The sequence below is a fragment of the Zonotrichia albicollis genome, chromosome 12, assembly GCF_047830755.1.
Source record: "Zonotrichia albicollis isolate bZonAlb1 chromosome 12, bZonAlb1.hap1, whole genome shotgun sequence".
NCBI lineage: Eukaryota > Metazoa > Chordata > Aves > Passeriformes > Passerellidae > Zonotrichia > Zonotrichia albicollis.
In genome coordinates this window covers 15,470,492-15,492,706 of record NC_133830.1, presented here as the reverse complement: position 1 = coordinate 15,492,706, position 22,215 = coordinate 15,470,492, and the positions used below count along the sequence as shown (strand labels likewise).

At 41.1% G+C, this 22,215-nt stretch overlaps 1 protein-coding gene across 3 annotated transcripts in view; it reads right to left on the bottom strand.

The window, feature by feature from the left end:
• Positions 1–22,215, bottom strand: part of PRKCD (protein kinase C delta) — a 63,583-nt gene that overhangs the window by 23,170 nt on the left and 18,198 nt on the right. For all 3 annotated transcript variants that reach the window (XM_074550030.1, XM_074550029.1, XM_074550031.1), the window contains exons 2-4: positions 5,993–6,127; positions 1,946–2,145; positions 632–692 (exon numbers count right to left, since the gene is read on the bottom strand). In XM_074550030.1, coding sequence (XP_074406131.1) covers positions 632–692; positions 1,946–2,145; positions 5,993–6,107 — 376 coding nt within the window. In that variant the 5' untranslated portion in view covers positions 6,108–6,127. The remainder of the gene's footprint in view (positions 1–631; positions 693–1,945; positions 2,146–5,992; positions 6,128–22,215) is intronic.

The window sequence follows — 22,215 nt, the reverse complement described above, 5'->3', positions numbered from 1 at the left end:
TGGGTTTATTAGTGTACTTGAAGTTTCCCTCCTAGTTCATTTCCAAGGAGCCTGTGTAGGTTTCTGAAACAGACAGGCTGTTCACTTTTAAACTGGTACATCAGATCATTGACTAGATTTGCATTTTAATACTAAACTATTCACTCATTCCTACAATCAATTTCTCTAATTAGTGAATAGGATGTCTGAATCCCAGGAAAATCAGACCCACTGCTCCAATCCACAAAAAAAAATTCCCACATGAACTAGAGTAAGAGATTCAACTTCTTTGCACCTAAAAAGGAATGCATAGTATATTTTCCATCACATCAAAACATGAGAATAGACACATTAAAGATGCAAAAGTGCCTAAATGCAACAGCATTTAGAAATGAACAAATCCTGCCATGAGTGCAAATAACAACAACAACAACAACAAAAAAAACAACAACAAAAAAACAAACAAAAAACCAACCAAACAAACAACCAAAAAAAACCCCAACCCAAATAAACACCTGGAAAGCAAATTAATAAAATTAATTAATAAGATTTTACTCAGGTGATTTTTTTTGTAAGCTACATCATTCTGTGCTCTGCACAAAAACAACCACCTTTTTCACATAACTGACTGAAAAGAAACTATTGACAATACCTGCATCTTCCAAAAAATACTGCACAGCCATCAGCACCTTCCCCTGAGGCTGAAGGTCAAGCTGTGGAAAGAAAGATAGCAACAGTGAAGTGTGTGGCTGACTGCATCTCTCAGGAATTTAAACAGCTCTTTCTAGGGTATCAAAGTAGACTATGCAATAACTATTTGATTACAATCCTCTTCCATATCTCTCTGTGGCAGCTGAGTCAGGAGCTTTTATTCTCCTGCTTTTCCTCGTGTGCTGCATGGCTTTGATGTGTCCCCAGGAGTTCAGCACGGTCAGAGTTCACATTGTTTGTCCACAGCCCTTTCCCGTTCTGCAAAGAGTTTGCTGGCTTCTGTTTTTACTGTTAGTAAACTCAATCTGCACAGGAACCCAGTTTTAAAAGAGGTCTATACAATCCTTTATATGTTTATTGAGAGTACAAACCATAGTGATATCAAATGCTGTTGCTGGCAATGAAATAAAGTGGTATGATCAAAATTTATTTTCCTTTCCTCCTCAAAACCATTACACATGGTTTCTGTGGCAAATCCTCCAGACCAGCAAAAAAAATAAGTGCCTTTTAAGCCAACAGCTGAGGTCAGTTCCTGTGCTCAGAATGCAGCCACTAATTCTTAAACTGCTGCCTTCATAAAAGATAAGAAACCCTTCATCACGTAAGACTGACTCAATCTTCACTTCAGCACAGAGCAAAGTACCCCTGGGTTACCCTAAATACAACTTGGGATGAAAAATCCAGTCCCCAGACAAAACCAAACCACAGTCACATTAGATACACCCAGGAACATATCCCCAGACATCCCACCATCCTACTGGGATAATGAGGGAGTTCCTCTCTAAGGCAGGGTCTGACACTCAGAACATTTGCCCAGCAAAGTTTACAGCAGGCCAAGACCTCAGTTACAGCTATTAATGCCAGGCTGTCTCCCCACACACAAAAATAACCTTACAGGCTATGCTAAGTGGTCTCTTTGCTGGCCATGATGCTCTGTCCAAGTCATGGTTGTACAGAGGAAGTTTAACACTGAGGATGTCAATGTGGTACCTGCTCCATGGGTAATAAGCAGAGGATTTGAGACCACTGAACTGGCTAAAACTGATTACTATTAGCTTTTACTCTTCTGAATAATTGCTCTTGTCTTCGAAATCAAGGTGTGAAAAAAAAGCCCCAAGTGTAACAGGTGAATACAAACTAGAGAGATTCTACTGACCTAGGAAAATCTGTAAGCCTCAAAGGCACAAGGCATTCATTCAGCTTGAAAGAAGCAAAACTAGGTCAGCAATTTGGAGGAATTAATCTTTTTCCTTACCCAGAACTCTGCTTTGCCATTGCCTTTCTTGCACCTTTCTGCCAGCACTGACACACCCACAGTCACCTCGGACAGGGGCTCTTCTGCTGCTTTCATCAGCACGATCTGGATCACCCGGCCCTCGTAAATGTGGGCGTCAAAAGTCGATTTCCATTCGGGATACATGGTGGGTTTCCTCTGAACCAGAGTTTTTCCTCTCTCTGAAAGCCACAAAAAAAAAAAAAAAAAAGAACAGAAACTGTAAAATGTACATAGATCTAGCATTTAAACTCAACAAAATAAAAGAGGGAATACTTGTACTGAAACTACAAGCAGACTTACTGCTTCTTTTACTGTTGCTGGAACAAGGTTTAAATGCTCAGTTCAAAAGTTCATGACATGGAAGGCAAAGCCCACCCTGACGAACATGCAAAGGCAGTGAAGGGGTTAACATGGACCTAGGGAACAGGAGGGACAAACCCTGATGTGGAACTCATGAGCTGGGTTAGTCAGCCCCAACTTGCCAGGGAACACTTGCATGGCTCCATTCTGGTACAAATCTCCATCAGGTGCCATCTGATCATGGAGAACACCTACTGCTACAAGATAATTTAAAATAAACCTCACACTGACCCACTTTAAATTGGAACCAGTGTCTGAGAGATGAAAGGCTTCACATTCCATTAATCTATGTCCAAGTTATCCCAACATTTCACTTGTATTCATAAGTCACTCTCCTTGGCATTGTACTCTATCATGACTGTCACTTTTAAAATGATATTTCAGGGCCTTATCTGTCCTCTACAGTCCATGCAGACCTTGTGTCGTAAATGAATAATAAAAAAGCTAAAATTACCTCAAAAAATGTCCTTTTTTCTTCTTTTTTTTGGATTTCCTTTAAGAACATCTCAGCACACTCCTTTGTTAGGAGTTTACATTGCTCTACTATTCTTATTAGATGGATTTTCTTTTCCTTTTTGCCGAGAAAGGCTGGATGATCCTTGAAGTACCTTCCAGCCTGGTATTCTATGATTCTAATACACAGCTTCAGTCTCTCCTGCTACCCATTAAACTGATTTCTTCCTATTCATATCTTTGGCACAGAAAACAGCCAGTGACTGCACAATCTATGATAAGCTTTGGCATATTTCTAGATCTGAGTCTCTAAGTCCCATCAACACATCCAAAGTGATGATGCCTCCCAAGAAACCACATCCAGCTCTTCACTGTGACTCTGGCACACAGAGCCACCTCCCAGTTTTCCTCTGATTTGCTGCCAAGTCAATTATTCTCCATTTGTGCCCAGGTAACTGAACACAATTTCCTACATTCTACATAATTTCTGCTATTTATCAAGATTTTTTTTTGCAATAGAAGTGCTTTCTAAGTGCCTCTCCAGCTCTGAATGATCCATTTGCTGTTATGATATCAAGGCAGTTGTAAAGCAGATTAAATACTTGGACCCTTCCCCAGGAAGCTGCAGTGTGGTCTGTTAGATACTTAATATTTTAAAATCTTCTTGGAATCTCAAGGCACAGTCAGTGTTCATTGATGAAGAGCTCCTGGATGCACTCCACTCAGCTGTGCTGAGCTCTGCAGACCAGCCCAGGGAATGGTGTCCCTGCACTGCTTTATTAGGGAATGCCTGCCAGCAGCAGCACTGGGAGCTACAGCTCAGACACAGCCCTGAGCCACTTGCCAAAGGAGATCTCAAAATGCTCAGAAACGGCCACCTGAGGGCCTCTCCACTGCACAGCAAGCTTGAGCATTCCTCCTGTACTTAGTTTAAAGCTTTTCTCTTGAATTTGAGGAACTGTGCAGATGAAGGCTCAAGCCCTTCACAGTGCAAACCTACCTCCAGAGCCTGGTTCTATGAAAAAAAAAAAACTTGAAAATATTGTCACAGAATCACTGAATTGTTTAGGTTGAAAAAGATCTTTAAGATCATCAAGTCCAACCACTAATCCTGCACCACCAAGGCCATTGTTAAACCATGTCCCCAAGTGCCACATCTACACATTTATTTAGATATGATTAGGACAGACAATAAAGGTGAGGAGGGGGATAAAAAGCAGGCTGTCTGCACAGCAAGGCTTTTACACTGCCCTGCTTTTTGGATTGTTGAAGCCAGACCCCTTCATCAAAAAGGCACAATTCAGAAGGCATCCTTGGCAATAGGGGATTGCATATTTGCAGAACCTTTGACAGTAATTCAGGGTTTGCAGAAACAGCAGCAGTTTGTAAAGAATTTGTAAGATCTCTTTGTAAGATTCTTAGAAGGGGAAAGAATGATTCCAGTCTGTTCACAGCCTCTCCCCTCCCTAGTCCCATGTCCCAACATCTGCTCTCATCAGTCAACTCTATACATTTTTACCCTACATAAAACATAGAGAAGGTGTCTCAGTTACTGGAAACAGCTTCCAGCCCAGCCATGCTGCTTTTGTAATTACAATCATGCTAATCAAGGTTTGTCATGGGTCACAACCCCTGTCTGCAGATGAACACTGGAGGGTCAGCAAAGGACAGCCTTCAAGGACACTGTTCCTGCCTCTGCTGTGCTCAGCTTGGCTCCTCTGCTCACACTCCTGACTTCAGAACACATCCCATGTTTGCAAACTGGCTCCATGCCCAATCATTAAGCTCTATGAGTTTCTTCTTCCTATATAATAAATTTTTCCCTGATTGTGTTTCAGCATTCAAATCCAACAAAAAAGCTGTTCCAGATCTTGTCAAACTGACAACAGGAGCATCAGATTGTTTTCCTGATTACTCCAATCACTCATCTCTCCAAGCAGTTCCCTCTCCTCCCCTTTTTTTTAGTATGTCAAAGACACACAGAAGCAAAGACTGGGAAATATTGGGACAATTCTACTTTTCAAAAGCAAAAGGCTGGGAAAAAAAACAGTGGATTTATTTAAATTACTTTAATTTCTCCACATATTCTGGCACCTGCAACACCTTCAACACCATTTCTTCAGAGGTTCTCCCAGCAGATTAGGAAACTACTTCTTTGGAGCTTAGAATATTTGCTGGATGACAAAACTTTGTGGAAAAGGCACCATGCCTCGAATTTCAAGCTTAAATGCAGCTTTTACCCATAGCAATAAGGGAAAAGACCAATCATGTTGCGAGGAAGATGAAACTTCACCCTTTACTGCATTCTTTGATGTTTTGTGAATCTCTAGAGCCATAGTGCAGAATTAGAGCTGCAGTCCAGCAATACATCAATTCCCCCTCATCCTGTTTGGCTGCAGTGGTGTATTCTAGCCAAATGTCTGAAGATATTATAAACCTTTACAGTTTCTGTAAAGATGAGGTCTCTGAAGGCTGAGGGCCTGGTGAGTCACTTGGTCTGTTCAGTTGGAGAAGACTGAGTTACAAGCTTCTTGTGAGGGGCAAGCACTGATCTCTGCTCTGGGTGACAGTGACAGGGCCTGAGGGAATGGCCTGAAGTTGTGTTGGGGCAGGCTGAGGCTGGCTATTACAAAAAGGTTCCTCCCAGAAGGTGGTGGGGCCCTGAAGAGGCTCCCCAGGGAAGGGCCCCAGAGCTCCCCAGGGCTGCCAGAGCTCCAGGAGCCTTTGGACAGCGCTCTCAGGCACAGGGTGGGACTGCTGGCCATGCAGGGCCAGGAGCTGGACTCTGTGATCATTGAGGCTCCCTTCCAGCACAGCCCATTCTGTGTTTCTGTGCTAAGAGGACCTTCAGTGGGAGTCATTTCAAGCAAACAACTCAGCCAAAGCACCTCGGTTACTACAACAATAACAAACTGCACCTCTCATCCTCCAAGCCCATAAAGAGCCTCTGCTGCTCTCTACTTGAGGACAGTTCCCTCAAACCTGATGCAGTCCAGCTTCCTGTCCTGAGTACTAATAAAGAAACCTTGCTTTAAGGTGGAGGTAGAGAAAACAGCCATTATTCTTTCTCCCATTCCAAAAGAAAAGCTCACATTGAAGTGCTTGGCATGACAGGAAGAGAAGGACTCACTGCCATTCACAGATTAAGGAGGTTTACAGTAGTTCTCAAAAATTTACTGATATTCAGAAAAGCATCTCCATTTGTAACCTCACCTGTAGTGAGAGCTTCCTTCATCTTGATAGCACAGAAAGGCTGGAGTTGTTCTCCTTCATTCTGCCCAGGTCCCAGCTCAAAGGAGTTGAAAGATATCCGTAGGAAGGGGGCCATTGCTCAGGATGACACACAGCCTACGTGGAAAGAAAGAAAGAAAAATCAGAGTAAAACACCTGGTCTGAGAATGTAATAAAGTGACACACTTCCCAGCAGATATCAAAGCTTCTATTGAAGCTACAATCACATGGCTTCTATTCCTGTATTGCTTTCAGTGGCCATTCACAAATCCTAGGAGGCATCCAGAGCTAGTGATCCAACCTGGGGGCCTCCAAACCTGCACATGATGCCAGCAAAGAGAAGAGGCACGGGTAGAAAGAGCTTCAGAGCTACTGTGTCACCAGTTTTAAAGTGTCAGGAATTACCCCACAAGAATTCAAAACATCTGTGATTTCTCAGTCAGCAAACAGGTATTTCACTACAGTCTTCCTCCAATTTAAGGGCTTTTGAATTTAGAGCAGATTTCATTTATAAGTCACAGCACCTTTAGCAATGGAGTTTGTCCTGTATGTCACATTGTTCTGTGACACAAAAAGGATTGATTCAAAGGCTAAGAGAGAAAAGCAATGCTAGTGCATTTGGAGAATGAGGGATGCAAGGAAGGAGGGACTAGGAGGAAAGAGATAAGGTAACAGGAAGAGATGGTAGAAAAGAAATTAAGATTTGAAACTGGGCCGGGCTGGCCTTTTGACTGAAGATTGTCAAGCAGTCCAGTCAAGCAGCACTAGGAAGAACATTTGAAGCAATCTTGCACGTGCTGTCATTTTTTAATGTAAAGAATTGACCTGAGAAACAACTAACATTTCTCTTCTATCTCTAAAAAGGCCCTTACAGTCATTTAGAGAAAAAACTAAAATCAAGTCTCTGCAGCAAGACAGCATATACCTCCTGACAGCATCATTTGCACATCTCACACTCTCCCCATGTGGGGACCATTTTCAATAAATGGAAAAATTTTATTACTAACTTTTATTGAGTTAGTTTTTTTTAACTGACTGTTTCCCCACTTTCTTTCTGTGGAGTAAAACAAGAGTTAGAAAGCAAGTTTAGGATTACTTGGCAGCACTGCTTATCCCCCTGAAGAACAGAAAGCCACGAGTATAATTCTCATTCACACAGACTCACAATAAAGCAATAACCCTCCCACACTACTCCACTGCTTATTGCAGCTTGGGGCACCATAGATGGAGGTGATCTCACAAAGAAAGAAAAATAGACAGCTTTTGTAAAAATTAACAAATACCATCTGACAGCTCACTTTCACAAACGCAGCTTAAGCACAGTGCTCATCAGGAGTTTTAATGAGGAACACATTTTAGCTGCTCAGGAGACCCTGTGCTATGTTCAGAATACACCCCAGTGGTCAGCCACAGGACTTGCCAGCAGCAGATCACATATCATTCCTACTCAACATGGATGTAAAAGAAACCAGATTTCAGCCTTGTTCCCCTCTGGGAAACAGCTCTAAGGCTCCATGAGGCCATAGGTAGAAACAAACTGGGTAGGTTAACATGGAGCTCCCACTGGAAGGTTTCTTTAACAGAATCACAGGAGAACTCTGCTGCAAGGGACAGCCCAGCAAGAAGTCACAATTTCCAGTAAGCCTTTGACTATATGAATAAAAAATTGGAAAGCACTGACAAAGCTAAACTAACAATTGCACTGATTTCACTCAGCCCACGTGACTCAAGCCAGAGTTACTCCTGAGACAGAATACAAGGATTTACAACTTTGTTTTTTATCTCCAAGTTATCAGATACAATAAATCATGTACAATGCATACACATTTTGAGTAATCCCACAGCCTTCTCATTTCCAGAGGCCAAATACATTTGGATGCCATATTTTCACCTCTGTTTCATAGTTTTGGATATGATTATTTGTTGCAGTTTCATTGTACTCAGCTTCAGTGCATGTCCAATGCTCACTTCTCACTCAGAAATGCTGCACACAAGCAATTCAGCAGTTAGAATAAAACACCAACACCCCAGAGTTTTTGACGATGCTCAAAGTCCAAGGTCACAGTGGAAACCAGAAGATAACTATTTGCTTTTACATTTAACAAGAGCTTAAAAAGAGCCCAAACAAACCCAGCAGCTGCCTGCTCTTGCCAAGTGTCTCCACTCCTATACATTATATGCTTTTTTCACAGAGATCTTGAATGCCTGCATGCAAACTCTTCACTATGTGTGGTAGACTATATTGTGACAGAGAGAGGTTAAGTGAGAAAGGAGGGTTTGGATTTGCTCCTCAAATACATCTTCTGATCCTTTCCTATGCTAAGATGTACTGTGAGATAGTTGACAAGGATCAGCTGCACTGCTGTAAACAAAACCATACCCCACTAAAACTGCTTTTGGCAGTGAAACTCAGTGAAAGAGATTAATTTTAAATCAACAAAGTTTCTCAAAATCCCTGCTGAGTACACTCATGTGAGAACACGTTTGAGGAGGAAAGACACTGAAAGCAGCACAGAGGCTTTGCTTGTTGCAGTTTAGACAAGAGTCCACCTCCAGTCTCTGTGACTGCTACACAAGTGACAGCACAAGTGCTGAATCTTGTTTTAAAGGCTGTATCTGTCAAGAAGTGAAACTGCTGAGAAACACTAGCTTTGAATTGAGGGAGACTGTAAAATCTACTCATATTATCTACGCTGCAGCTATGAAGTGTTAAAGCCAAACTGTTTTCCCTAAAGGGCAAAATTTTATCCAAACCAAATGGTGGAAAAACTGAGATGTGAGCTCTAACAATACTCCAAGTCTAAATGACAGGTTCAATATCTCAAACAGTTTCAAAGTCAAAGTACAATCTGAAAAAAAAAAAAAAAACTACCCAAAAAATGAAGGGAAAAACATTCCAGTAACATTGCTGGAGATGAAGTACCTGGTGGTGGCCACACCTGGTGGTTCAGAGCACACCATCAGATGCTGTCCTGCACAACATTCACTTTGTCAAGGATTCCTGACCTTCTCTAATGCAAATTAAACTCATGTTCTATGCTATCAGGGACAGATTCTGCAAAATCCACTGTACTTTCCACTGAGCTTTAAAATTGAGAGTTTTTGATTATTTAATATGGAAAGAAAATCAACAGTGTTATTATCAACTACAGAGAGAGAGGGGGAAACTGGAAACATCTTCACATCATCAATGTCAACACCTGCCAGATGAACAAATGCTCAATTTTCCCACTGATGTGCTTGTAACACGCAGTTTTAAAGAAACCTTCAAAGCAAATTAAAATATTAAATATTCCAAGTAGAATTTTATCAAGATTTGCTGGCACAAAAGTCACATTAGATTAAAAACCTTGTTCAGAAAGACCAAAGGGACAAAGGGTAAATTCTGCAGTGTTTCTCCTTCCAGCAGTGCCCAGCTCTCAGGGGCTGGGGGAAGGTGGTGCTTGCCAGGGTTCCTTTGTTGCTGTAATTCTGCCTTGTTATAAACAGTGAGGACAAGCCAGCCCTAACACAGGCCAGAGACAAAGACATGGTTGTAACTTTTACACAAAGCAGGAAGGCACATCAAAGCAGTGGATGATCTGGAGGAAAAGCAGTGGATGATCTGGAGGAAATGCTGACACTGGCTGACAACAGAGCACTGAAGAGACTGAAAACCAACGGGCCCAAACAGAGCCAGGCTGTTCCATCACTGATAAGCACCACGGATCCAAGAGAAATACAATGAGAAAACTCCCCTGCAGGCTTGTGCCTCTGATTTCCTTGTATTAGACTGTGAAATGTTTTGCAGATGGATGTAAAGCTGCAAGGCATCCCAGCTGTTCCAGGCTGTCCCACAGAGCTGCTCTGGGTGCCATGAAATGCCTGATTCCTGCTGAGGCTCCTTCCAGGGCCACACGACTGCTCTGGGAATCACCAACAGCACCACACCCCATAACCTGGGCATTCTTCCCTGGAAAGATGAAGCAGTAACTTTTTCCTTCTTTAAGATGCAAAAGTATAGATTATATCCAACCGTTTTTTTTACACAAGTGTTTCCTGTCCTCTATTCTGGCAACAGACAAGAAAGACAGCACCAAATTACTGTCCAGCTTATTGTCCCCACAGTACTTCTAAACACAGGAGCAAGGGTCTCTGTGGTCTTTGTGTACAGCCTGCAAAGCTGAGTGTGCTGCTAGCGTGGCAATCATACACGATTGTGTAATGCAAATAAAAATGCTGGAAGAGGGATTAGCATCCTCCACCTGTGCAGACTGGGTGTTTTTATTGCTCCTGTGTGTGACAACCCACACTCCCTGCACTTAGATCCTTTCAGCTGATGGTCCAAGAGAGAAAATCGGTATCTGTGCTGTAGGACAATTCACTGAACCCAAGGAATATGGTGCTAATCACTGTCTACACTGCACAACTAGAATTAGTCTACAGAGACTTTTTGCAGGCTCTGTTTCAAGCCCTGGCCTTTATTTGATGCTCTGTAGGTAAAAGTCAATCTAAAAATGAAGTCAGTTTACAGGAGGCTTATTATATTTGCTGTTATGAACCTTGTCAAAAAGACACATAGCAGCAGACTTAATCAGCTGGACTTCTCTAGGCACTACTGCTACCCAAATAAACCCTAAAAAATATTCTTATATCCAACCTGAAATCACTTTACATCATGATGCTGAACACTCAAAACCACCAGGGAGAGAAAAAAACTCCATTATCCTCAGGTGCTGCTCTGAAAAATCCACAGAAGCCTTAAGAAGCGCTCTCCACAAAACAGAGCTAAACTGACATATTGCATGTAGGTCCCTGCAAAAAATAAAAAAGAATTCTCCAAAAACCCTGTCTCTTCAGTAGCATCACTTGTGCTTTTATTTAGGTTTAGCCATTTGTCATTTAGGTTTAGTCATTAAGGTACAGCTATCTCCTATGAAGGGTTTAATTTAGAAATCAGAATTGTGGGACTATGCTCATGAAAGCAAAACAGATGCATATGGTGATATTTAATAAGTGCAGAAATCTTCAAAAAGACAAGGATAAAAAGGGCACTTTTAAAACAGCCCAACAGCCCAGTTAAGTAGAATTTCTGCAGTAATAGTTCTCAAACAGTGTATCTTCATAAAATGTTTTTAAATTATTACATAACTCTATGAAAAGTAAAAAAAAGGCAACAAAAATTTTAACTCACAATTCAATTTACTTCCTGTTAAAATTACTGCAAATGTTTTTTTTTTCTGGCTCATAATTTTAAAAAGACAGCTCATACATTGAATTCCAGTGTAAATGATGAAAGTTTTGGGGTGTATATATTTATATATATATATTATTTTTTTTTTAAGTACAAGAAGAGTGGCTCAGGTTCCTAAGCTTAGCTTGGAAAAAGTGTAGTTACCATTTCCTTCCCTTCCTCCCCCAAGTATATTCTCTTTCAGATACTTCTGCTTTTGCTGGGCTAGGCCAAGTCCAGAAACAGAAACAATTACATAACAAAATCTGTCCCTGTGTTGCAACAGTTTGGAGAAGAATCCATCCAGATAAGCCATGTGGCAAGAGATGTTCCTTGGTTTCATCCCCCTTGGCCAGAAGCACAGATATTTCCAAGTTTCCACGCTTCTTTGCTCAGCAGTCCCCAAACTGCCCAAATTTGTGGCTCCTCTCTAAATTGCTGGTATTTCCCCAACAACCTTCAAGGCAAAAACAATTACTGATATTTTCCCTTATCATTACAATGAGAAGCTTTTCAAAATATGAGCACCAGAAGTATTTTTCTAAACAGAGAAACTCAATCCTGGCAGCACAAACTCCTGGAAGCTCAGGAGGATGCAGATTGAGGGGGGATGCAGATGGGAGGCAAGCAGGAGGTAAAGCAGACCCGATTTTGGGAGCTTTTAGGAAGACACAGAGCCCAATTTATTTGAGAGTAGGATAACATGAGTAGCTCAGTAACAAGAGTTGACTGCTCTTAAAGTGGTTTCAAGTGCATTGAAGATGAAAAATCTGGATTTTACACCCAAAGATCAGAAAGTGAAGGAAATTGTGGACTCTGAAAAAGGCAGCAGGCCAGGCTGTCACAGAGCATATGCTGCAAGTTAAAACCAGCATTTCACACCTAACATCCTTTTTCTTTGGAAACAGAAAGCACATGGAGCAACAATTGGCTTTTCCAATATTCCACAACCACTGCTTGGTGGGGAGAAGGAGGAAGTACTGTCAGCTGCTTTTTCTTTAGAAGTGCATAAGAATTAGCCATTTAAATATTTCTTTTTCGAGCCCTGAGTTCTCCTTCCTCTGTGAACACACAGGACTAACCATGGAACACTACAGGCCACTGTCACCATTGCCAAAATCAAGCTTGAAACAAAAGTGGAAATGAATCCCCTTCCTCAATTTCAAACCCAAACATCACACATTGGAAACACACAGTAGAGGAAAGGCTGCCTGAAGCCCAAAGGCTTTGTTAATTATTTCTGATAGCACAAGCTGGTATCATTTGTTGAGCACAGCTGAAACAACATTTTGGAAGGATTAATACAATGGGGCTGGATGCACAGACCCTTAGGAGGCTCCAGGTGAAGGAACCATTCATTAATACCAAGTCACACTAAGAAATGGGAGCAAGTCCAAAAGGTTTTGATAGGAGGCAAACCATGGCTCTCCTCTATGCAATGCATAATTTAAGTCTAATTAGGAAGCTTTTTTTTTTTTTTTGACATGGGGAATAAGTAGAGGCTGAGGTTTTTTCCCTTCAATTAAGTAACACAATCCCTTCCACATGAGAGAAAAAACCTATTCTGTGAAAGGGATGAAGTTACACTTCTTCTATAATAGTGGCCAGTAGCCAAGCTCTGGCTCTGTGTCATTAGGGAGGGCACTGAAGGAGCTGGGCTGAATCTGAGCCCCTGATCAGCTCCCACTTCCCCAGCAATGGTCAAGAAATTGGGCAGCTTTGAGCCAGCATGACTGAGTTGCAAAACTGCACATCAAGTTTATCATGTGGATAGCAGCTCTCCAAAGGAAGCAAGGCATTCTGCAAAAGGCTTCATGGACCTTTTTGTAACAGCCAGTACATGAGGAGAGCTGAGCTACTCACAGCTTTCAGAAGGACCAAGCCAGAGGAAAACAGCCAAAGAAAATCCAGTGTACAGTAACTGTTTAGGTGCCATGATCAAGCAGACAGGGATCCACATTCAGGCACACTCCAGTAACACATTTCTCCCCTAACAGAGGAGATAAATGCCAAGCCCATCCTCCAGTTCATTCCTGATGAATACTTGTATCTAGGTTCCATTATAACATCCAAGATTTCCTGGCCTTCCAGCGCCAAAAGGGGCTCTAAGAGAGTTGGAGAGGGACTTTGGAGAAGGGCCTGGAAGGACAGGACGGGGGGATAGCTGCCCACTGCCAGAGGGCAGGGTTGGATGGGATATTAGGGAGGAATTCTTGGCTCTGAGGGTGCTGGGGCCCTGGCACAGGTGCCCAGAGCAGCTGTGGCTGCCCCTGGATCCCTGGAATGCCCAGGGCCAGGTTGGACAAGGTTGGAGCCACCTGGGACAGTGGAAGGTGTCCCTGCCCATGGCAGGGGATGGAACTGGATGAGCTTTGAGGTCCCTTCCAATCCAAACCATTCCAGAATTTTGTGATTTTCTGCTCAGTTATAAAGCTTCCTGGAAATTGAGATGTATTTCCCAGAAAGAATAACAGATAATGCCAGCAACATCTTTTCAAACCAAACAGAAAACATGCCTTTCTCTTCAAAACACCGGAGGAGTTTTATGCTTGTGTAGTTTCTTTGTATTTTCCACTGAATTCCCTTCACACTGAAAAAGCCAAATACCATAAAGATAGTAAGTCAATTACAGTTTAAGATAAAAAGGAATTTTTATTTTCTCTTATTTCAAATGTACTGGGTTAATGAGTCTACATGAACCAAGAAGAGAAAAAAAATGGAAATAAAGAAAGTGGACATTCAACAGAATTATAAAAAATGCCTTCTAATACATTGTAGTAAGAAAACAATTTTAGTTTGCTCTTTTGAAAACATCAGCAGATCATGCAGTCTAAGTGCCTCTCCAAGTGCACAAGCCTCCAAGTCAAAAATTTATCCTACTGCCAGCACTTATGACCTAATCCTCTAAGTATCTGGAAAACCAGAATATTCATTAGCTGCGAGAACTGTATCATCATTCATACAGGCTGGAAAGCTGCTGCTCAGATAACCTCATCAGAGGGAACACAATTCAGCCCATGGATATGACCAAGGCTTTTCAACTAAAAGGGTGCAAGTGTTATGAACCAAAAATTTTGCTCATTAACTGTGCATGGAGCTGTAGGAATAGACCCAGTCCACCCTCCTGACTGCATCTGGCATTATTTGGGTTGTTTGGTTTGGGTTTTTGAGATGACCTTGAGGGTCCCTTCCCACCCAAACCATTCTGTGTTTCTAAGATGGGATGGATCTGCCTTTCTGAGCTTGATATTCCTCTTGCGCTTTCCTGGCACTCAGAGGCTGCTCAGGGCAGGTAGAAATCATCCTTTTGTTCTTTTGTTTTGGTTGTTTCATTACTGAAAGTCAAAAAACCAAACAAGAAATGTAAATAACCCATCTTGGCCAACTTAATCAAGACCTTTTTCTATGGTTTATAAACTGAAAATAAACAGTGAAGTTGCACATGTATCACTACCTGTGATTCTGTGATCTCGCTTCTGCAATGAGGAGAGAAAAGAAGCACAGCCCTGTTCCACTGAGGATGTGCAGGGAGATGTTAAATACTGAATGGCCACAGGGGTTGATCATGAGAAATTGGAAAGAAGCAAACATAATCAAAACTTATTTTTAATTATTACAGCTTTGCTCCTGCTGTAATTTCAAGGTTCAGCCCTCAGCTTGCAAAAAGAGATAAGAAAATGGAGCCACAAGTGATTTTTAACTGTCCCCTCCCCTCTGAATCACCTTCTTGAAGAAATGAGCATATAAAGCTCTACAGCAGACTTCACATTCCCCAAAATACAGAGAACAGGCCCAGCTCATTAACAGCAAGTTGAATTTAAGCATAAATAGATCTCAAGAGAAATTTGGGTTACTCAAAGGTAGCACAGAGTTTGCATAACAAGCTGTAAACTCAGGGTGAGATGTACAATTTAATATAATTTTAAATTTCCTCTTCTTTTTAATCCTCCTGATAAGAAGTTAACTGCGAGCATTTTTTTTTTCTTTTCCTGAATTTTGTGGTTTAAACATACAAACTTCACACTCTGATGGATCTAAACACTTAGGATTTATGTCTGTTAATAGCCATATTGAATGATTTTCCGGTAAATTAATAAATACACATAATTTTCGTACCCTTATGGGGCAAGAAAACCTTTACGCATTGAAACATCTGGAACACAAGCCAGTAAATGAGAAAGAAAAAGCCAAACAAAAATCCCTGGAGCTTCTGATAAGCCAGAACCTTGTTTGTAAAGACAACCATGTCAGGACATGCTCAACTAAAAACTGGAGAATCAGTTAAAAATGAGTGTTTTGCTTTTCATATGCAAAGCCCTACACACACAGAGAAACACAAACCAAAGAACCAAAGAACTTCACTTTGCAACACTGCAAGTCAGCACCTGCTTTGTTCCTTTATTGGGTCACTGCCCTGATGAACATGGTAAACGAGACACAGACTTCATTACTTGTCCAAAAAAATATTTCAGGAAGATTGGTGCAACTGACTTGCCAGGGTATCTAGAGATTATCCAAAAAGTAACTGCAGACAAAGTCTTTGATTACAGTTGTACTCTCGTGTCCCAGTTAATCCCCAGAAGCAAAAGAGTGTTCAATGATTTTCCTACAGACAAGATTTCCTGGCTCATTATGGCCTCTCACTTTCTCCATCACTAAATGGATAAATGAGTTAAAGGCTTGGTCACTTTCCCTGCACCTCCCAATTATTTCTGAGGGGTTTTTTGCTGCACATGTTTCTTCTGCCACAGAAGTGCTTCTTTACAATAACTTTTATAGCAACTTTTTTTGACAGAAATGACACATCCTAATGATTTGCTTTGCAACCATGCTGGGATACTGGGGATGACAGCAGGATGGGGTTTTTTTCTGTGAGATCATTCAGTTTAAAGAGATGGGGCATGGCTGCTACTGGCACAGAAAAACTCAGAGGAAAACCAAAGGGCTGCAAACCCCACAGCTCCTGAGGGAGTAGCACACACCATGGGTAAAATGCTCTTCCCAACCTTTCCAGGGCTGGAATGGGGACAGGGAGGTCACAGAGTGAAGCCCACAGGAACCAGAATGCTCCCAGCACTTCCAAACACAAACGTTCCTGCATGGAAAGATGGTCCCCAGGCAGCTGAGTGGGAAATTCTCTTTCCACATGGTGTCATTTGTTTGAGTAGATTGAGCCTTAATGGTCTGCCCAGTCCTGCCTCCAAATCTTTCCTCTGTGAATTTGAGCAATCCACACTGCCTTGATTCTTTCCCTTCTCCAATGCCAAGAGGCTCTTTCACACTGTTTACTATGCAGCTTGCTTAATCATAATTACTTTGGCATTTTGTCTATCTGAAATACCTTTCACTTCCACGAAGCAGCAAATGAGTGAGTAGTTAGTGCTGGCCAGGAGCTCTCCTGATGATTGCAGCAAACCCAGCACAAATTAGCCCAGAAAGATTCCTTTCTGCCTGGTGGTTTGCAGCACTCAGCACTCCCCAGGCCACAGGATGCTGGCATTTCCCCACAGGTCTGGGTATTTGCTTCTACTACAGCACTAAGTACATAAATCCTGGGGTAAATTATGTTTTTTGTCATATCAGCAATTACAGCTGAACCCACAGACACACTTTGTGACCAGGACTGAGAAGCAATTCACACAATTAAGAAGAGGTAAATAGATGCCCATAACCCACTTCTTACAAAAAATTAGTCCATGTCTTGAATAATTTGAGAGTTCCCAGTATTGAGTAAACAGAAGTTAAATCAACTTCAGCCCAATGAATTAGTTTTGTGGGAAAGAGCTGCAGACAGCTACATTGCCAGTCTTTAATAGACAACCCCACTCTGCTCCTGTGGGACTACTAAAAAATTAAAATATTTACTGAGACCTGAAAAACAGCTATATTGAAGAATTTATTTGAAAATGCTTAATTAAAAAGTTATCTGGTAAATATAATTTTTATGCTCCTATGATGTATCTCCTTGTCCCTGATGCAGTTTTCCAAGCAGAGCATAAACGTTTTCCTAACTGCTCTAAAACAAAACCCACCTCTGAAAATGAAGTTATGAAACCTATTTCTGACAGAAAATCACTTAAAATTCATCTGAGGAGATGTCAAAGGAGAAAAGCACCTCACGATTCTCTCACAGCTGTCAGCACCCCGCCTTCATCTCCGACGTGCTCTGAGGACCTGCAGCAGTGAGATGTGCAAATATGGATCACACGCACAAAGATCGGATATCCTGAGCAAGGAGAGTAATTTTCATAATTACCTCCTCTCATTAACATTATGTTCCACCAAAGCAGCAGGGCTTTTTTTAGTTTTAAAATGTTATGAGCAAAATATTGCATAAAGCCGTCTTGATTTCCAGCACGTGTCAATTGAATATTGTAAAGTTTGATACAATCTCGACTACAAAACACCTAAAACTACTTAGAGCAGCTGCCTTGCCAAAAGGCAAAATTTAACTTCCATATCTTGTGTAAGTGAAACTGAGGGAAGTTTCCAGTATTACTGGAAATACTGGAAATAGTGTATGTCATGAAGTATTTGCTCAGTGGTAGAACTATTTCCCTTATTTTGTTAGGATTACAGATTATAGTTGAGTATAAAAAAATATGGCATTTTAATTAACAACTTACACATCTCAAGTAAATAATACAAAACTATTCAGGCTGCTGCTATTTTCTTTTCCAGAGGAAGAGTTAAAAAGGAAAATGGAGAATAAACTCTGTGTGGCTGACTTCAGACATTACCCTCAAAAACTACACAGAAACCTCCAGAGCAAGGCCTGCACCTGTCCTACCATTACTTACAGGGTAAAAGGGTACCTAGAAATAAAACAAGAACTTCTCAAAGAAGAATTAAAGAAAAAAAACTGGTGAAGATAGATTCTTTCTTGTTATTGCAAGTAACATTTTCCTAGCAATAGCATTCATTTACAGCGGATGATGGACTGGCAGAAAGTACCTATATGGCATTAGAGAATTAAGACAAATTGAAAATAGTTATTTTTTAAAAAATGGTGCTAATCATATTCTTATTAACCTACCTTAATGCATGGAATTGATATCACAAACTGGATTTGTACACTGACCTCTTTCAAAATGCTTAATGTTAGCTACAAGGCTCAGTGCAGTGTAGCTAAACATCAGAATACTTTTAAATTGGGGCATTAGGAGTTACAAGATTTTAAATCTCTAGTTATCCTGATAAAATCTCCTCATGTTGCTACCAGCTCTGAAAGACTCAGATATAACAAGTAACAAATACTACACGTATTTAGTGCAGTTCTGGAGCAGTGATACATAGTGTAGGCACTGCCCAAGAATGATTCTTCACCCTCCCCAAAAGTAGATCTGAGCAATTATCTAGTTTTACTTTCAATCTTTGAACAAAATTAAAATAGAAGCACTTTAAGCATCAATCTGTACTATTGCATAATCCAAAAGCAGTTCAGGAGACTTAAACCAGTAGTGGGGTAGAGCTGTTTCCATTGTTTGTAACTAACTTCCAACACCGTGTTAAATCTTAGGACAAGCAAGTACAATAAACTCTGCCTACAGAAAAGAAAACACAGTTCAATTTGGTTTTTCTTGTCAGTAAATATTTTGTGGCTCTTGCTTAATTCAGAACAAACTTTCAGAATGCTCTGCAATAAAAACATTAATTTCTGTTCTCCAAACAGAGGATGGTTAGAATCTCTAAACAACTTTCAGTAACAAATTTTAAAGGCACAGTTTGAACTCTTCCAGCATCTCCTAGTGAAGTTACATGAGCTACACAGAGGAAAAGCCACTCCAGGAAGTTGCATGGAGTTCAGTGGAACACAGCATTACATTTAAGATCTTGGCACGAGTGAGTCAAAAGATCAAGGTCTGGTTTGTGACCCATTTACTGCTGACCTCCCTTCCTCTGTTCCCTTTTCCTATCATCACCTGCCTACCAGAAAGTGGAGCTGCACAAATGGTTACTGAAGGCTTGGCTACTTAGCAGCAATACCTCATCATAGCTAAGGATTAGCATCTAAAGTCTCAAAAGTCTTTTACTATTTCTTTCAAAAACACTCAGCAGAAAGAGTGAATATTATATTTTCAGCAAGGTGTCAGGATGGCAGGTTACAGGCTCCTAACACCAATTCAATATATTTCTGAGGCAACCAGTGACTGAATTTATATTCAGAACTTTTCCTCCTGTCCCCCACAGCAAAGAGACTCCAGAGTCTGTCTGTAATTTTGGAAAGATGCATTATGCGTGCAGGTTAATTAATTTGCTTCCATGACCAGACAGGGACGAGCCTCTCAGGATTCCTCCTTGATGTGAGTAATTCTTGTGGAAACTCCCAACTTCCGTGCTTACTCATAAACCAAGGAGCCAGAGTGCTGAGTAAGGTCACAGCTCAGAACTGCACAGACAGGTAATCTGCCATTACAAATACTCATTAGAGCACTGCACTTCCTAAAGCTCCCTTCCAACATCCTTTTTTCTGTCTGAAACAAATTTACCAAACTTAATATCCAAGGGGAATCTCAGGAAGTTTGTAGAATATCTACCCATCTCTGAGGTATATCTTTATAAAATTATAAGATTTTTTTCAAAAAATTTTTCCTTTTAAGGGCCTTTGAAAAAGTGGGATGTTTGAATCAACCTCAAGGACAATCCATTGAAGAGCTGATGGGCAGAAGAATAGAACTTTTGCATTTTAGTACGGGATGAGAAGACTACAGGCCAGGCTTGATGTAGATGTCAGTAGCACCTTAAATGACAAGATCTCAGTTGACATCTTACACAGTGTTAAGTGAAACCTATTTTTCCTACAAAACTGTTACCCTGAAAACCCCCAGGATTCCCCTACAATAAACAATGACAAGTAAACCAAGCTGATTACAAGGAATGATGGAGAATGGAAATGCCCAGGGAAGTGAAAAAAGAGAACACAAAATAGAAAGACTAAATTTATTCTACTTGATTCTCTTCCTGGTTTTTTACCCATCATTAGCAAGAGTTTCATGTTATCTACTCACCCACCTGACTAGAGGGTACCCAAAGTGCCAGTGACAAGATCAGCCTTACAACATGTTCCTTCTTTTATTCATTCCCTTACACACAAGTCAGGAATCATTTCGACAAAAGTTTCACAACACCTCAAAACCATAAAATCCTTTACCTTGAGGAACACTAGAGCTCAGGTTCTCTGTTTTTCCTCCTGAGGCCAAGGCCCAGCTGGCCTCAGTTTCAGGAGGCACCTCTCAGGTAGGAAACAGCAGCATTCCTTCAGGTTTCTACATTCATTGGAGTCACTACCAGCAATGACTGAAACCTCATTTTCACATCCAAACATAAACAACGGGGAGAGATTAGACTGCAGAGAAGCCATTGGTGATCTCTGCTACTACAGGGACGGGTGTCAGTAACCATAAAAGTAGACAACGTCCCAAGTTGAACTGTACTGCTTTCCTTTGAATCTGATCCTGAATGCCCCATGACACTGAGAAACCTTTTAACTTCTCTGTTCTTTAGTTTTCTCTAATAAAGCAATATATAGACACTTGGCAAAGTGCTTTGTGAAGACTCACAACAGAAACTTTAGTATTAAAAATAGGATTTGTCAACACCAGCTCTCAACTCAATTTCAAAACATATGTATTTACAGAGGAAAGCAAAACTACTTGGTCTGAACAAATCCTACAAATAACAGACACATGGAAGAGCCTACATTTTGAAATTAAGATTGTCAATCACAGCCCTGTCTGCAGAACAGCTATCACAAGTCAGCTAAATGGTGGAGGAATGGCAGATAGGGAGCAGTGGCCTCTGGAGGCTTTGTGGCATTTAGCAGCTGTCAAAATACAGCTCAGCTCCATGGGAACACACCAAACATTCCCAGACACTCTGCCTGTAAGTTTACAAACACTCCATAAATAATGCTTAAGCATCTAACAGGAGAGAGACTCACACATGACACTGAGAGCCAACGGCACAAGCAATGCAAACTACAACTTGAGATGACCAAATAGAGATAACCAGAGCTCCTGAAGAAGACTGTCCCCCATAGGTACAGTATAGCTCCTCAAGATTGTTTCCCCATAGGTATTTAGCAGGTGAAATAAATGTTCTGGACCACACGGTGTGCAGAGAGAAGTCAGTAAGAGCCAAACCACAGAACAAGAAGGAGAGATCTAGATCTGGAAGAAACATATGTTTGAAAGCCAAATTGTTAAGAGAGTTTAGATCAGTGCCTCTCAACTGTATCTAGCATGGGATTAAAAACAGGCAACAGGCAGGAGGGAAAGATGGAGAGAAACTTAAAAATCTTTACTTTTGTTGCTAGCTTTCACCTGTGTCTTAGTCATCCAGGGGACAGACCTTGATGGCCTGGATTTTGGGATACACACAGCATGAATGATTCTTCCTTCTCAAGCAAACTGACAGATTGTATATAGAGTTCTGGATCATCAGAGATTTGAGTCTTCTTATGATTTTCTCAAGTGATAAACCCTAATTACATGTATTTAGAAGAATTCTTTTCCTTTCATAATTCCTCAGTTAGCTCCTGTAACTTCTGGAGAATTTTAACCTCTCTTTTTGGCATAGTTTACAGACAAATGTCCTGCTCAAACAAACTATGGGAGAGTACATGGGAACACAGAATTTACTAAAAAATACAGCGAAAACCAAAAAGCATTAACACCATGAGTACACTGATACGATACTGGAAATTCCTAGGTCTTGAAAATAGGAATTAAGTGCTTTGGGGAAAAAACCAGTTGTGCTGCAGCTTGGGAACAAGCACTCCACATTTTAAGGGAATAAATAGCTCATGTATGAGTGCCACTCCTTTGAGTGGCAGTGTCCTTGCTGGGATGCAGTCCAGGGACCACAAGTTCAACTGAGCTCCTAAATCAGTACGTCTTCTTAGGAGGCATCTGCCAGGAACAGAAATGATGGATAAACCAGCCTTGATGGACTCCAGCTCCTCAGCAGGCTCAGCAAAACCAGTCAGTATCAC